We start from the raw sequence: 15,831 nt of genomic DNA, 5'->3' as shown, positions 1-15,831 counted from the left end.
GATGCTCAACATTGATTTGTCCACAGACAAGTCTATTTCTGTCTTGCCTTCAACGTTTGCACAAATCAAATACTGGCCACAACATAACACCCTCACTAATTAATTCTATCCATAATCTGACAAAGCTGATTTGTAACTCCTCCTCAGCGTTTTGTTACCCCACCATCACCCCTGGGACCTTCTGGAATACCACAATGCACATAAAGACCAAAACAATGGTACATTTTGAAATGAATTGAATTAAACACTTGCTTTCAGATTGATTTTGTTAACCCAGCCTACCAGCCTGACAATGCAATACAGTCTGTGGAACAAGAGGATCAAGAGACTGGGAAATATGTGAAAGCTAATCCACTGAACAGATCAGGTATGAATAGCACGAAACTGAAATCTCAATGCCTCAAGGATTCTTATTCATCTCCCCCCAGTGAGAATCTTGTGCTAGGAAATGGGAGGAAGGAAGTGAAGAAAGATGAAAGGGGCAAGTTTTGAAAAAGGTGGCAAATAACTTGGAGAGAATGGCAAGTAGGGATTGAGGAGGAATCGTGGGTAGGAGGATGGTGAAGAAATGGTTAGGTCACTACAGCACAGTCCCACAGCTTGGATAATGTGGTGCACGTCTTACTGCACAGCAGTGTGGTATGTCATCTGCACCAAGTGCCATCACAAACACACTGCACATATACAAGTGAGCAGCCATGTCTCAAAGTCTAGGTGCAGTAGTCCTCATTCATAGAGCCATGATCTAACAGGGAGTCTCAACAGGGCAGCTTTCCATATCAGTCAGTGTCTGCTCGGGGTGTTCTCAGTCATGCTTCTGTGTTTCTGCAGGAGTACGCCTGTGGAAATGGCCATTCCAGTTGGGGACACGTACAGTGACCAGTCAACTGTCTGAGCAACCCCTACCCAGCTTGTCTGGTTAAGGTTCTCAGAAATGTCAGTCATTGTTGAGGCCAACTATAGGAAGTAAAGAGTGGGGAGTTTGCAAAGGGTGTGTTACTATGGGAAGGAGACTTGGCAAATTATTCTTCAGCACTGGGACTGCAGTTTGGGGGTAGAGGGGGAGGGAAAAACAGTATCTGTAAATGCGGCTGTATCTGTAAAGCATGAACAGGAAGGGGTTTGTGCAAGAGGCTGTTGTCCATAGTCAGGAGCACGCAAGCTTCGAAGGGGAGACAGTATATGACCACATTTAGCATTGCCACCTCATATTGTCAGGGGCAGGAGCATGGGGCAGGGGCAGTAGGTGGGTGGGAACCTGGGGAGATGAAGAGCTTATGGGGTTTATGGGAAGAGTATCAGGAAAGGGCTATGGATCTTTAGAAAATATTTATTTGTCGGATGTGGGCATAGCTGGCTGGGGCAGTGTTTATCGCCCATCTCAAGTTGCCCCTTGAGAAGGTGGGACTGAACTGCCTTCTTGAACTGTTGCAGTTCACCTGCTGTGGGTTGACCCAAAATGCCATTAGGGAGAGAATTCAACAGCAAAGGAATGGCAATATATATCCAGGTCAGGATGGCGAGTGGCTTGGAGGCAAACTTGCAGCTGGTGGTGTTCCCATGTATCTGCTGCTCTTGTCCTTCTGTTTGGAAGTGGTTGTCAGCTTAGAAGATGTTGTCTGAGGGCCTGCATATGTAGGTATTACATACTGCTGTACTGATGATTGGTGGTGAAGGGAGTGGACATTTGTGGAGGTGTAGGAGGATGGTGTAGGTGTAGGCTGCTTTGTTCTGGATGGTGTCATGTTTCTTGAGTGTTGTTGGAGCTGTGCTCATCCAGGTAAGTGGGGAGTATTCCGTCATATCCTGACATGTGCCTTGTAGTTGGACAGGCTTTGGGGAGTCAGGAGGTGAGTTATTTGCTATAATATTCCTAGCCTCTGACTAACTTTTGTAACCACTGTGTTTATGTGGCGAGTCCAGGTGAGTTTCTGGGCAATGGTAACCCCATGGATGTTGATAGTGGGAGATTCAGTGATGATAACACCATTAACTGTCAAGGGGCAGTGGTTAGATTGACTCTTACTGGTAATGGTAATAACCTGGTATTTGTGTGGCATGAATATTACTTGCCACTTGTCAGCCCAAGCTTGGATATTGTCCAGATCTTGTTGCATTTGAACATGGACTGCTTCAGTATCTGAGGAGTCGCGAATGGTGCTGAATATTTTGAAATCGTTGATGAACATCCCACTTGCCCTTAAATGGAGGCAAGGCCATTGATGAAGCAGCTGAAGATGGTTGGGCTGAGGGCACTACCTTTGAAAACCTCCGCAGAGATATCCTGGGGCTGAAATGACTGACCTCCAACAACTACAACCATCTTTCGATGTGCCGGGTATGACTCCAACTCTTCAAGGGAGAGTTTGCCCCCTGATACCTATTCATTCCTGTTTTGCCAGGGCTCCTTGATGCCCCACTCGGTTGATTGCAGCCTTGATGTCAAGGGCTGTCCCTCTCCCCTCCCCTCTGGAATCCAGCTCTTCTGTCAATTTTTGTACCGAGGCTGTAATGAGGTCAGGAGCTGAGTGGCCCTGGCAGAACCCAAACTGTGTGTCATTGAGCAGGTTATGGCTGAGCAGGTCAACTTGATGATACCTTCCGTCAATTTCCTGATGAATACTGTCTGTGAGGCCTTGAACATCAGGAGCAGTGGAGGCTGAAAGTCACAGGTCAAGGAGCTTTCACTGTCACCTTCGATCATGCTGGAAATCAGAAGTGTCTAATGAAGAAGAAAACAGCTATGAGCACAACCAGAGTGGGTGACTTGTGTCTCTGCCTGTGAAAGAGGCAGCCACAAAACCATCAATGTGAGGGTTTTCAAATGGAAATACGACACACAAACTGGACAGGACACAGAGCTGCAAGGTCCCTAATCCCTGACTATCCAAATGCACTGCCCCCTCTCTTTAGTGCACTCTGTCCCAAACATCACTGAATAACTCATTCACGTCAACACTTTTGGACACAGGCCAGGGGAACAGTCAAGATATTATCAGATAGGGACCTATGACATCAGCAAGCATTATTGCCCTTGATATTGTCACCTTCCTTTTCAGAGGCTTACAGGCTGTCGATTTATGATGTGTCCTATGTGGTGATGAAGTTATGCCTCATGAAAGAGACCTTGGAGTGCAGGTTCATAGCTCCTTGAAAGAGGAGTTGCAGGTAGATAGGATAATGAAGAAGGCGTTTGGTATGCTTTCCTTTATCGGTCAGAGTATTGAGTACAGGAGTTGGGTGGTCATGTTGCGGCTGTACAGGACATTGATTAAGCCACTTTTGGAATATTGTGTGCAATTCTGGTCTCCCTGCTACAGGAAGGATGTTGTGAAACTTGAAAGCATTCACAAAAGATTCACAAGGATGTTGCCAGGATTGGAAGGAGCTGAACAGGCTGGGGCTGTTTTCCTTGGAGCGTCGGAGGGTGAGGGGTGACCTTATAGAGGTTTATAAAATCATGAGGGGCATGGTTGAGTTGGACCGAAGGGTCTGTTTCTGTGCTGTACATCTCTATGACTATATGACTAAGAGTCACACTGGGGCTACACAGAGACCAACAACCAAATGTAAAGTCAAATCAGTGCCACTTATAAAAACATGCCAAATAATGAGAAGTCACTTGGAACTTGAAGCATTAACCTTGTTCCTCTCTCCACAAATGCTGCCAAACTGTTGAGTTTCTCGATCATTTGAAGTAGTTTGCCTTTATTTGAGGTGATTTTGAAATTTATGACTTGATTCCTAAAGTTCTCCTTCAGCACAGAAGGGTAACTCGGAAGAGAATAGAGCCTCTCAGAGATCAGCAAGGCAGCCTTTGTGTGGAGCTGCAGGAGATGGGGCAGATACTAAACTAGTATTTTGCATGAGTATTTACTGTGGAAAAGGACAAGGAAGATAAAGAATTTGGGAAATAGATGGTGACATTTTGAAAAAATGTCCATATTACAGAGGAGGAAGTGCTGGATGTCTTGAAACGCATAAATGTGGATAAATCCCCAGGACCTGATCAGGTGTACCCGAGAACTCTGTGGGAAGCTAGAGAAGTGACTGCTGGACCTCTTGCTGAGATATTTGTATCATCGATAGTCACAGATGAGGTACTGGAAGACTGGAGGTTGGCAAATGTGGTGCCACTGTTTAAGAAGGGCGGTAAGGACAAGTCAGGGAACTATAGACCAGTGAGCCTGACGTCGGTGGTGGGCAAGTTGTTGGAGGGAATCCCGAGGGTCAGGATGTACATGTATTTGGAAAGGCAAGGAATGATTAGGGATAGTCAACATGGCTTTGTGAGTGGGAACATATAACATAGAACAGTACGGCACAGAACAGGCCCTTCAGCCCATGATGTTGTGCCGACCATTGATCCTCATGTATGCACCCTCAAATTTCTGTGACCATATGCATGTCCAGCAGTCTCTTAAATGTCCCCAATGACCTTGCTTCCACAACTGCTGCTGGCAACGCATTCCATGCTCTCACAACTCTCTGTGTAAAGAACCCACCTCTGACGTCCCCTCTATACTTTCCTCCAACCAGCTTAAAACTATGACCCCTCGTGTTAGCCATTTCTGCCCTGGGAAATAGTTTCTGGCTATCGACTCTATCTACGCCTCTCATTATCTTGTAAACCTCAATTAGGTCTCCTCTCCTCCTCCTTTACTCCAATGAAAAAAGTCCGAGCTCAGTCAACCTCTCTTCATAAGATAAGCCCTCCAGTCCAGGCAGCATCCTGGTAAACCTCCTCTGAACCCTCTCCAAAGCATCCACATCTTTCCTATAATAGGGCAACCAGAACTGGACACAGTATTCCAAGTGCAGTCTAACCAAAGTTTTATAGAGCTGCAACAAGATCTCACGGCTCTTAAACTCAATCCCCCTGTTAATGAAAGCCAACACACCATATGCTTTCTTAACAACCCTGTCCACTTGGGTGGCCATTTTAAGGGATCTATGTACCTGCACACCAAGGTCCCTCTGCTCCTCCACACTGCCAAGAATCCTATCCTTAATCCTGTACTCAGCTTTCAAATTCAACCTTTCAAAATGCATCACCTCCCATTTATCCAGGTTGAACTCCACCTGCCACCTCTCAGCCCATCTCTGCATCCTGTCAATGTCCCGCTGCAGCCTATAACAGCCCTCTATACTGTCAATGACACCTCCAACCTTTGTGCCATCTGCAAACTTGCTGACCCATCCTTCAATCCCCTCATCCATGTCATTAATAAAAATTACAAACAGTAGAGGCCCAAGGACAGAGCCCTGTGGAACACCACTTACCACAGACTTCCAGGCAGAATATTTTCCTTCTACTACCACTCACTGTCTTCTGTTGGCCAGCTATGTTCCCCCTGTATCCCATTCCTTCTGACCTTCTGAATGAGCCTACCATGAGGCATCTTATCAAATGCCTTGTTGAAGTCCATATACACCACATCCACAGCTCGACCCTCATCAACTTTTCTAGTTACATCCTCAAAGAACTCGATAAGGTTTGTGAGGCATGACCTGCCCCTCACAAAGCCGTGTTGACTGCATTTAATCAAGCCATGCTCTTCCAGATGGTCATAAATCCTATCCCTCAGAATCCTTTCTAACACCTTACAGATGACAGACGTGAGACTGACTGGTCTGTAATTGCCGGGGATTTCCCTATTTCCTTTCTTGAAGAGAGGAATTACATTTGCCTCTCTCCAGTCCTCAGGTATGACTCCAGTGAAGAGCGAGGAAGCAAAGATCTTCACAAGCAGTCGAGGACAAATCTGGTCTGGGCCTGGCGACTTGTTTGACAAACAAGTCAATGTTTGACAAAATTTTCAGCACATCAGCTTCTTCTATCTCTATCCATTCCAGCATGCACACCTGCTCTTCAAAGGTTTCATTCACTACAAAGTTTGTTTCTTTCATAAAGACAGAAGCAAAAAACTCATTTAGGGCTTCCCCTACCTCCTCAGACTCCACACACAAGTTCCCCATGCTATCCCTGATCAGCCCTACTCTTTCTTTGACCATTCTCTTATTCCTCACATAAGTGTAAAATGCCTCTGTGTTCTCCCTAATCCGTTCTGCCAAGCCTTTCTTGTGCCCCCTCCTGGCATTTTTGAGCTCTTTCCTCGCCTGCATATAATCCTGTAGAGCTGAGCTTGACCCTAGCTTCCTCCACTTTATGTAAGCTTGGGGCATGGATAGGAAATCATGTCTCACAAACTTCATTGAGTTTTTTGAAGAAGTAACAAAGAGGATTGATGAGGGCAGAGTGGTAGATGTGACCTATATGGACTTCAGTAAGGTGTTCGACAAGGTTCCCCATGGGAGACTGATTAACAAGGTTAGATCTCACAGAATACAGGGAGAACTCACCATTTGGATACAGAACTGGCTCAAAGTTGTTTTTCAGACTGGAAGCCTGTGACCAGTGGAGTGCCACAAGGATCGGTGCTGAGTCCTCTACTTTTCATCATTTATATAAATGATTTGGATGTGAACACAAGAGGTATAGTTAGTACGTTTGGTGATGACACCAAAATTGGAGGTATAGTGGGCAGGGAAGAAGGTTACCTCAGATTACAACAGGATCTTGACCAGATGGGCCAATGGGCTGAGAAGTGGCAGATGGAGTTTAATTTAGATAAATGCAAATCTTAGCAGGACTTATACACTTAATGGTAAGGTCCAAGGTAGTGTTTCTGAACAAAGAGACCTTGGAGTGCAGGTTCATAGCTCCTTGAAAGTGGAATCGCAGGTAGATAGGATAGTGAAGAAGGCATTTGGTATGCTTTCCGTTATTGGTCGGAGTATTGAGTACAGGGGTTGGGAGGTCATGTTGCGGCTGTACAGGACATTGGTTAGGCCACTGTTGGAATATTGTGTGCAATTCTCGTCTCCCTGCTACAGGAAGGACATTGTGAAACTTGAAAGCATTGACAAAAGATTTACAAGGATGGTGCCAGGGTTGGAGGATTTGAGCTATAGGGAGAGGCTGAACAGGCTGGGGCTGTTTTCCCTAGAGCGTCGGAGGCTGAGGGGTGACCTTATAGAGGTTTACAAAATTATGAGGGGCATGGATAGGATAAATAGGCAAAATTTCTTCCCTGGGGTCGGGGAGTCCAGAACTAAAGGGCATAGGTTTAGGGTGAGAGAGGAAAGATATAAAAGAGACCTAAGGGGCAACGTTTTCACACAGAGGGTGGTACGTGTATGGAATGAGCTGCCAGAGGAAGTTGAGGAGGCTGGTACAATTGCAACATTTAAAAGGCATCTGGATGGGTATATGAATAGGAAGGGTTTGGAGGGATATGGGCCGGGTGCTGGCAGGTGGGACTAGATTGGGTTGGGATATCTGGTCAGCATGGACGCGTTGGACCGAAGGGTCTGTTTCCATGCTGTACATCTCTATGACTCTATGACAAGGGGTTTGCCGAGTATTTCTGGTCTGATAATCCTGGTAAGAGATTGTTTGCAACCATGAGAATGACAAGATGATCGAATATCCAGCATTTATATTGCTGCCAGAATGATTCTAATACTGCTAACTGCTGCTCCTCTAACCCAGACAAATGAAGAAACGTCTCAAGAAACAAATAAGGGAGGAAATTGCCTAGTGGTATTATTGCTAGACGATTAATCCAGAAAGTCCATGGCAGATGGTGGAATTTAAACTCAATTTTTTTTAAAGATCAAGAATTAAGTATCTAATGATGACCATGAGATCATTGTCAATTGTTGGAAAAACCCATCTGGTTCACTAATATCCTGCAGGGTATGCTATCGAGCCATTCAGTTTCCTGATTAGATTACATACAGTGTGGAAACAGGGCCTTTGGCCCAACAAGTCCACACCGACCCGACGAAGAGCAACCCACCCAGACCCATTCCCCTACATTTACCCCTTCACCTAACACTACAGGCAATTTAGCATGGCCAATTCACCTAACATTTTTGGACTGTGGGAGGAAACCGGAGCACCCAGAGGAAACCCATGCAGACACGGGGAGAATGTGCAAACTCCACATAGTCAGTCACCTGAGGCAGGAATTAATCCCTGGTCTCTGGCACTGTGAGGCAGCAGTGCTAACCACTGTGCCACCGTGCTGCCCACCAGTTGTACCAATTGCTACAAAGTCTTAAAGAAATGAAACTGGATGGATCACCAGGCATTGACCTATGCACCGGAAAAGACAATGGCAGAAACAGCCCTGATATTCTTTCAAAATCCTCTTTACTAACATCGAGGGGCTAGTGCTAAAACTGGGAGAGCTGTCTCTCAGGCTCATCAAGCAACAGCCTGATATTTTCTGTAAGGTATAATTCCATGAGTATGACTGTGCCCTAGTCACCATCACCATCCCTGGATATGTCCTGTCACCCCGGCAGGACAGACCCAGCAGGGGGGGCAGCACCGTGGGATAGAGTCGGGAGGGAGTGGCCTGGGAGTCCTTAGCATTGACTCTGGACCCCATGAAGTCTCATGGTTTCAGGTTAAACATGGACAAGGAAACTTCCTGCAGATTACCACATACTGTCCTCCCACAGCTAATGAGTTGATACTCTTCCATGTTAAACAACACTTAGAGGATGGCAAGGGGACAAAGTGTACTCTGGGTGGGGATTTCAATGCCCATCATCAAGAGGGGCTCAACAGCACTGGTTGGGTCCTAAAGGACATAGCTGCTAGACTGGGTCTGCAGCAGGTGGTGAGGAAAACAACAAGAGGGAAAAACATACCTGACCTCATCCTCACCAATCTGCCGGCTGCAGATGTATCTGTCCATGACAGTATCGGTAAGAGTGACCACCGCACAGTTCTTGTGGAGACAATGTCCCACCTTCACATTGAGAATACCCTCCATCGTGTTGTGTGGCACTATCACTGTGCTAAATGGGACAGACTTCAAACAGATCTAGCAACTCAAGTCATGCTAGGAGCAGCACCAGGCATACCTGAAAATTAGGACCGTTTACATGTCAAACAGCATTAGCAGTAAGTGATAGATGGAGCTAAGCGATCCCACAACCAATGGATCAGACATAAGCTCTGCAGTCCTGTCACATCCAGTCATGAATTGTGGTGGATAGTTAAACAACTCACTGGAGGAGGAGGAGGCTCCACAAATATCCTCATCCTCAAACATTGACTGGGATTCACCTAGTGTTAGAGGATTCAATGGAGCAGAATTTGTAAGGAGCATCCAGGAGGGTTTTCTAGCGCAGTATGTAAGTAGTCCAACCCGTAATGGACTTGGTGTTAGGAAATGAGCCCATCCAGGTGGTTGAAATTTCAGTAGAGGGATTACTTTGGGAATAGTGATCACAATTCCATAAGATTTAGGATACTCATGGACAAAGACGAGAGTGGTCCTAAAGGAAGAGTGCAAAATTGGGGGAAGACCAATTATCCCAAAATTTGGCAGGAACTGGGGAATGTGGATTGGGAGGAGCTGTTTGAAGGGAAATCCACATTTGATAGAGGCTTTTAAAGAGAGGTTGATTAGAGTGCAGGACAGACATGTCCCTGTGAAAATGAGGGATAGAAATAGCAAAATTAGGGAACCATGAGTGACAGGTGAAATTGAGACTAGCTAAGAGGAAAAAGGAAGTATACATAAGGTCTAAGTGACTGACCTTCTGCGCTTTTCCAGCGACACATTTTCAGCTCTAAGTGACTGAAGTCAGACGAAGCTTTGGAAGAATATTGGGAATGTAGGAACAATCTGAAATGAGGAATTAAGAGGGCTACACAAGGTCATGAGATATCCTTAGTGAGCAGGGTTAAGGAAACCCCAAAGCCTTTTATTCATATAAAAGGAGCAAGAGGGTAACTAGGAAAAGAGTTGGCCCACACATGGACAAAGGAGGAAAGATATGTGTGGAGTCAGAGAAATGAGTGAGATTTTTAATGAGTACTTTGCATCGGTATTCACTGAGGAGAGGGACATGATGGATGTCGAGGTTAGGGATAGATCTTTGATTACTCTCGGTCAAGTCGGCATAAGGAAGGAGGAAGTGTTGTGTAGTCTAAAAGGCATTAAGGTGGACAAGTCCCCAGGACTGGATGGGATCTAACCCAGGTTACTGAGGGAAGCAATGGAGGAAATAGCTGGGGCCTTAACGGATATTTTTGCAGCATCCTTGAAAATGGGGGAGGTCCCAGAGGGCTGGAGAATTGCTAATGCTGTCCCTTGTTTAAGGGTAGCAGGGATAATCCAGGTAATTATAAACCTGGGAGCCTGACATAAGTGGTAATGAAGCTACTGCAGAATGTACTAAGGGATAGGATATATATCCATTTGGAAGAAAATGGGCTAATCGGTGAGAGGCAGCATGGTTTTGTGCAGGGAAGGTCATGCCATACAAATCTAATAGGGTTCTCTGAAGAGGTGACAAAGTTGATTGAGGGCAAGGATGTAGATGTCATATACATGGACTTTAGTAAGGTATTTGATAAGGTTTCTCATGGTAGGCTGATGAAGAAGGTAAAGTTGCATGAGGTCCAGGGTGTTTTAGCTAGATGGATAGAGAACTGGCAAGGCAACAGGAGACAGAGAGTAGTAGTGCAAAGGAGCTTCTCAAAATGGGGACCTGTGAGCAGTGGTGTCCCACAGAGATCCGTGCTGTTTGTGATATACATAAGTGATTTGAAGGAAGGGGTAGGTTGCCTCATTAGCAAGTTTGCAGATAGTCTAGGGGACTGTCAGAGAATACAGCAGAATGTAGATAGATTAGAGAGTTGGGCAGAGGAATAGCAGATGGAGTTCAATCTGGACAAATGCGAGGTGATGCATTTTGGAAGATGCAATTCCAGAGCGAACTATACAGTAAATGGAAAAGCCCTGAGGAAAATTGATGTACAGAGAAATCTGGGTGTTCAGGACCATTGTTCCCGGAAGGTGGCAACGCAGGTCAATAGAGTGGTCAAGAAGGCATACAGCATACTTTCCTTCATCAGATGGGGTATTGAGCTGACAGATCATGTTACAAATGTATAAGACTTTGGTTTGACCACATTTGGAATAATGCATACAGTTCTGGTCGCCACATTACCAAAAGGATGTGGATGCAATAGAGAGGGTGCAGAGGAGGTTCACCAGAATGTTGCCTGGTAAGGAGGGTGCTAGCTATGAGGAGAGGTTAAGTAGATTAGGATTATTTCCATTGGAAAGAGGGGGGACCTGATTCAGGTCTACAAAATCATGAGAGGTATAGACTGGGGGGGGGGGGGGATAGCAAGCAGCTGTTTCCTAGGGTGGGGGACTCAATGACTAGGGGTCGCGAGTTCAAGGTGAGAGAGGAAAGGTTGAAGGGAAATATGCATGGAAAGCTCTTCACATAGAGGGTGGTGGGGGCCTGGAATGTGTTGCCAGCGGAGGTGGTAAAGGCGGGCACGATAACGTAATTTAAGATGTATCTAGACAGATATATGAATGTGTAGGGAACAGAGGGATACAGATCTTTTGAAAATAGGCAAGAGGTTTAGGTATAGGATCTGGAATGGCGCAGGATGGGAGGGCCGAAGGGCCTGTTCCTGTGCTGTAATATTCTTTGTTCTTTGTTTGATGGAACAGCCTAGCACATCAGTGCAAAAGGTAAGGCTGAAGCTTTCACAGTAATCTTCAGCCAGAAGTACCAAGTGGATGATCCATCCCAGCCTCCTCCAGTGATCCCCAGCATCACAGATTCCAATCTTCAGCCAATTCGATTCACTCTGCGTGATATCAGGAAATGGTTGGAGGCACTGGATACTGCAAAGGCTATGGGCCCCGACGACGGTTCCAGGATCAGCAATGAAGGTTTGTGCTCCAGAACTGGCTGCTCCCCTAGTCAAGCTGTTCCAGTACAGTTATAATTCTGGTATCTACCCAACAATGTGGAACATTGCACAGACATGTCCTGGACATAAAAAGCGGGGTAAATCCAACCCAGCCAATTACTCCCCCATCAGTTGGCTGTCAATCATCAGTAAAGTGATGGAAGGTGTCATCAACAGTGCTATCAGGCAGCACCTGCTCAGCAATAACCTGCTCAGTGACGCCAAGTTTGGGTTCCCCCAGGGCCACTCAGCTCCTGACCTCATTACAGCCTTGGTTCAAACATGGACAAAAGAGCTGAATTCCAGAGTGTAGGGGGGAGACAGCCCTTTAGATCAAGGCTGCACTTGGCTGAGTGTGGCATCAAGGATCTCAGGCAAAACTGGGATCAACGGGTATCAGGGGGCAAACTCTCTCATGGTTGGAGTCATACCTGGCACGTAGGAAGATGGTTGTGGTTTTTGGAGGTCAGTCATCTCAGTTCCAGGACATGTCTGCAGGAGTTCCACAGGATAGTGTCCTAGGCCCAACCATCTTCAGCTGCTTCATCAATGACCTTCCCGCCATCATTGGGCAGGAATGGGAGATCTTCACCAATGATTACACAATGTTCAGCTCTATTTGTGTGTCCTCAGATACTGAAGCAATCCCTGTTCAAATGGAACAAGATCTGGACAATATCCAGGTTTGGGTTGACAAGTGGCAAGTAACTTCCATGCCACAAAAGTGCCAGGCTATGACCATCTTCAATAGGAGAAAATCTAACCACCACCCCATGACATTCAACTGTGTTACCATTATCGAATCCCCCACTATCAACATTTTGGGGGTTACCATTGATCAGAAAGTCAACCAAACTCACCACATAAACATAGTGGCTACGTTGTGAGACAGAGGGTAGGAATCCTGCAGTGAGTAACTCCCCTCCTGACTCCCCAAAGCCTGTCCACCATCTACAAGGCTACCTTGATTATCCGAATTTCAGATTATCCGAATAAGATTGTAAGATCCCGATGTTTGGGTAAATTATGTTGTCCGCACATTTGGTTATCCAAATAAAATACTGCCCACCCATGTTGTTCGGATAATCGAGGTTACCCTGTACAAGGCCCAAGTTGGGAAGTTTGATGCAATACTCTCCCCCCACTTGTCCGAATCAGGGCAGCTGCAGTAACTCTCAAGAAATATGACACATCCACAACAAAGCAGCCCACTTGATTGGCACAAGCATCCACTTCCTCCACCTCTAACGCTCAGTAACAGCAGTGTACACTATCTACAAGATGCACTGTAGAAGTTCACCAAAGATCTTCAGACAGCACCTTCCAAACCCATGACCACTTCCATCTAGAAGGACAAGGGCGGCAGATACATGGGAACACCACCCCCTTCAAGTTCCCTTCCAAGCTCCTCACTGTCCTGACTTGGAAATATATCACCGTTCCTTCACTGTCGCTGGGTCAAAGTCCTGGAATGTCCTCCCTCACAGGCATTGTGGGTGAACCCACAGCAGATGGACTACAACAGTTCAAGAAGGCAACTCACTACCACCTTCAAGGGGCAACTAGAGTTTGGCAGTAAATGCTGGCCCAGCCAGTGATGCCCACATCCCACAATTAATTTAGAAAGATCTTCTTGAAATTCATTCATGGAAAATCCTTTTCCTGGTATTGTACTGAAGCTCAAGAACTGGAAAGAGCCACAACTGACTCCTGCTCTGTGCTGTTAGCTAACCTTATGAGCGAATTGCCTTGGGCTTTCCTGTTCATTACGCATTACAGAACCAAGCTCAGCTATAATGCTCTTTTGATCAATTGCTTCTCAACATTGATAGTGGATTCAAAAATGGAAATTGCTGGTAAAGCTCAGCAGATTTGGCAGCATCACTGGAAAGAAATCAGAGTTAACGTTTCGGGTCCAGTGACCCTTCCTCAGAACTGATGGTAGCTAGGAAAATGTATTTTATGCAGAAGATAGGCTGGGGGGTGTGGGATGAGGAGTAAATGATGGGTGGAGATAGAGCCCAAAGAGACAATAGGACAGATGGACAATTGTGCAGCATGGTTGGTTCAGCAATATCTGAAAGAAATAATCAAAGATGTAGGCTAAGGATTCAGGAGGCTGTTAATTAATTGATCTTTTCCTAATCCAGTGAATGATTCCTGGGAAACACTCGGTGGGAAAACTGGCACATGCTCAAGTTTGGTCTGGCTGTTTGTCATAGGGTCTGTAATTGTGAGCATCCTGGCTATCGGAGGGAGTTTGATCACCTTCAGTGTCCGTGAGTATTTGGATGTGTTGAAGCAGGAGGTAGTGATCCTTTGTTTGACCTCGGCTGCCTACCACAAGCATTGACTCCCTATGTCAGTGTTGTGTGACTGTCCTTACAGACAATAATCCAAATGTTACAGCTCAATGATGTGTGACTGCCCATGAGCTAATAAGAAATGAAGATTTCAGTTGTGATGGACAAAGACTCAGTTATGACTTGCACATGGCTCAGAGGAAATACTGGGATCATAAACTTGGAAAACAGATCACCAACGGAAAAGGGAAAGGAGAAACAATTGGTTCAGTCTGTCCTACCCCAACACCACATGCAGCATTAACTTACCCCAGTCAACCCTGATTGGGGAAATCAGAGGAAATAATCAAGAATGCTTTTGGAGACTGTGGTAATTGTTAAATCAATCATTCTTATTCCAACAGACATGATTCGTCTCCAAATTGTCAACAGTGCGGAAAAACATCATAGAGTTAGAAATTCAAAGTCCTTCAGTCCATTGAGTCCACGCCAGTCGAGAAACAACAATCTTTTTCCCAGCATTTGGCATCGCAAGTGCACATCTCAAATCTGTCCATGTACTTTATAATCTTATACATCTCACACCCGTCCATGTACCTCATCATCCTATACCTCTCAAACCTGTCCATGTACCTCATCATCTTATACATCTCAAACCTGTCCATGTACCTCATCATCTTATACATCTCAAACCTGTCCATGTACCTTATAATCTTATACATCTCAAACCTGTCCATGTACCTTATAATCTTATACATCTCTATCCTGTCCGTGTGCCTCATCATCTTATACATCTCAAACCTGTCCATGTACCTCATCATCTTATACATCTCAAACCTGTCCATGTACCACATCATCTTATACATCTCACCCCTGTCCATGTACCTTATCATCTTATACATCTCAAACCTGTCCATGTACCTCATCATCTTATACATCTCAAACCTGTCCATGTACCACATCATCTTATACATCTCACCCCTGTCCATGTACCTTATCATCTTATACATCTCAAACCTGTCCATGTACCTCATCATCTTATACATCTCAAACATGTCCATGTACCTTATCATCTTATTCATCTCTATCCTGTCCGTGTGCCTCATCATCTTATATATCTTAAACCTGTCCATGTGCCTCATCATCTTATACATCTCAAACCTGTCCATGTACCTTATCATCTTATACATCTCACCCCTGTCCATTTACCTTATCATCTTATACATCTTAATCATCTCCACCCCTGCTCCAGTGAAAACAGTCTGTCCAATCTCTCTCAATAATTAAATGTTTCCAGCCCGTGCGACATCCTATCAAATCTCCTCTGCACCCTCTCCACTGCAATCACATCTTCCAGAACTGCACACAGTACTCCAACTGTGGCCTAACCAACGTTTTATACTGTTCCAGCCTCACCTCCCTGCTCATAACCTCTCTGCCTCGGCTAAGAAAATCCTTCTTAACCACGTAATGCACTGTCCTGCTACGTTAAGGAACCAAAGTCCCTCTGATCCTTGGTGCTTTCCAGAATCCTACCTTACATCATGTATCCATCCTGCCCAAGTGCATCACCTCCCACCTATCCAGACTGAATTCCATTTTCCTCTCATTAGCCCAGCTGACCAGTCCATTTATATCCTCCTGTAATCTAAGGCTATCCTCATCACTATTTACCATCCAGCCAATTTTCATATCAGCCACAAACTTACCCATCAACTC

General features: G+C 45.5%; 1 protein-coding gene across 4 annotated transcripts in view; it reads left to right on the top strand.

Annotated features, from left to right (window-relative positions):
* The window catches only part of LOC140494253 (membrane frizzled-related protein-like), a 75,895-nt gene that overhangs the window by 1,692 nt on the left and 58,372 nt on the right, over nucleotides 1-15,831 (top strand). For all 4 annotated transcript variants that reach the window (XM_072593500.1, XM_072593499.1, XM_072593501.1 and 1 more), the window contains exons 3-4: nucleotides 259-367; nucleotides 13,960-14,088. In XM_072593500.1, coding sequence (XP_072449601.1) covers nucleotides 259-367; nucleotides 13,960-14,088 — 238 coding nt within the window. The remainder of the gene's footprint in view (nucleotides 1-258; nucleotides 368-13,959; nucleotides 14,089-15,831) is intronic.

The sequence above is a fragment of the Chiloscyllium punctatum genome, chromosome 23 (assembly GCF_047496795.1).
Source record: "Chiloscyllium punctatum isolate Juve2018m chromosome 23, sChiPun1.3, whole genome shotgun sequence".
Classification (NCBI taxonomy): Eukaryota; Metazoa; Chordata; class Chondrichthyes; order Orectolobiformes; family Hemiscylliidae; genus Chiloscyllium; species Chiloscyllium punctatum.
This window is presented reverse-complemented; position numbering and strand designations above follow the sequence as displayed.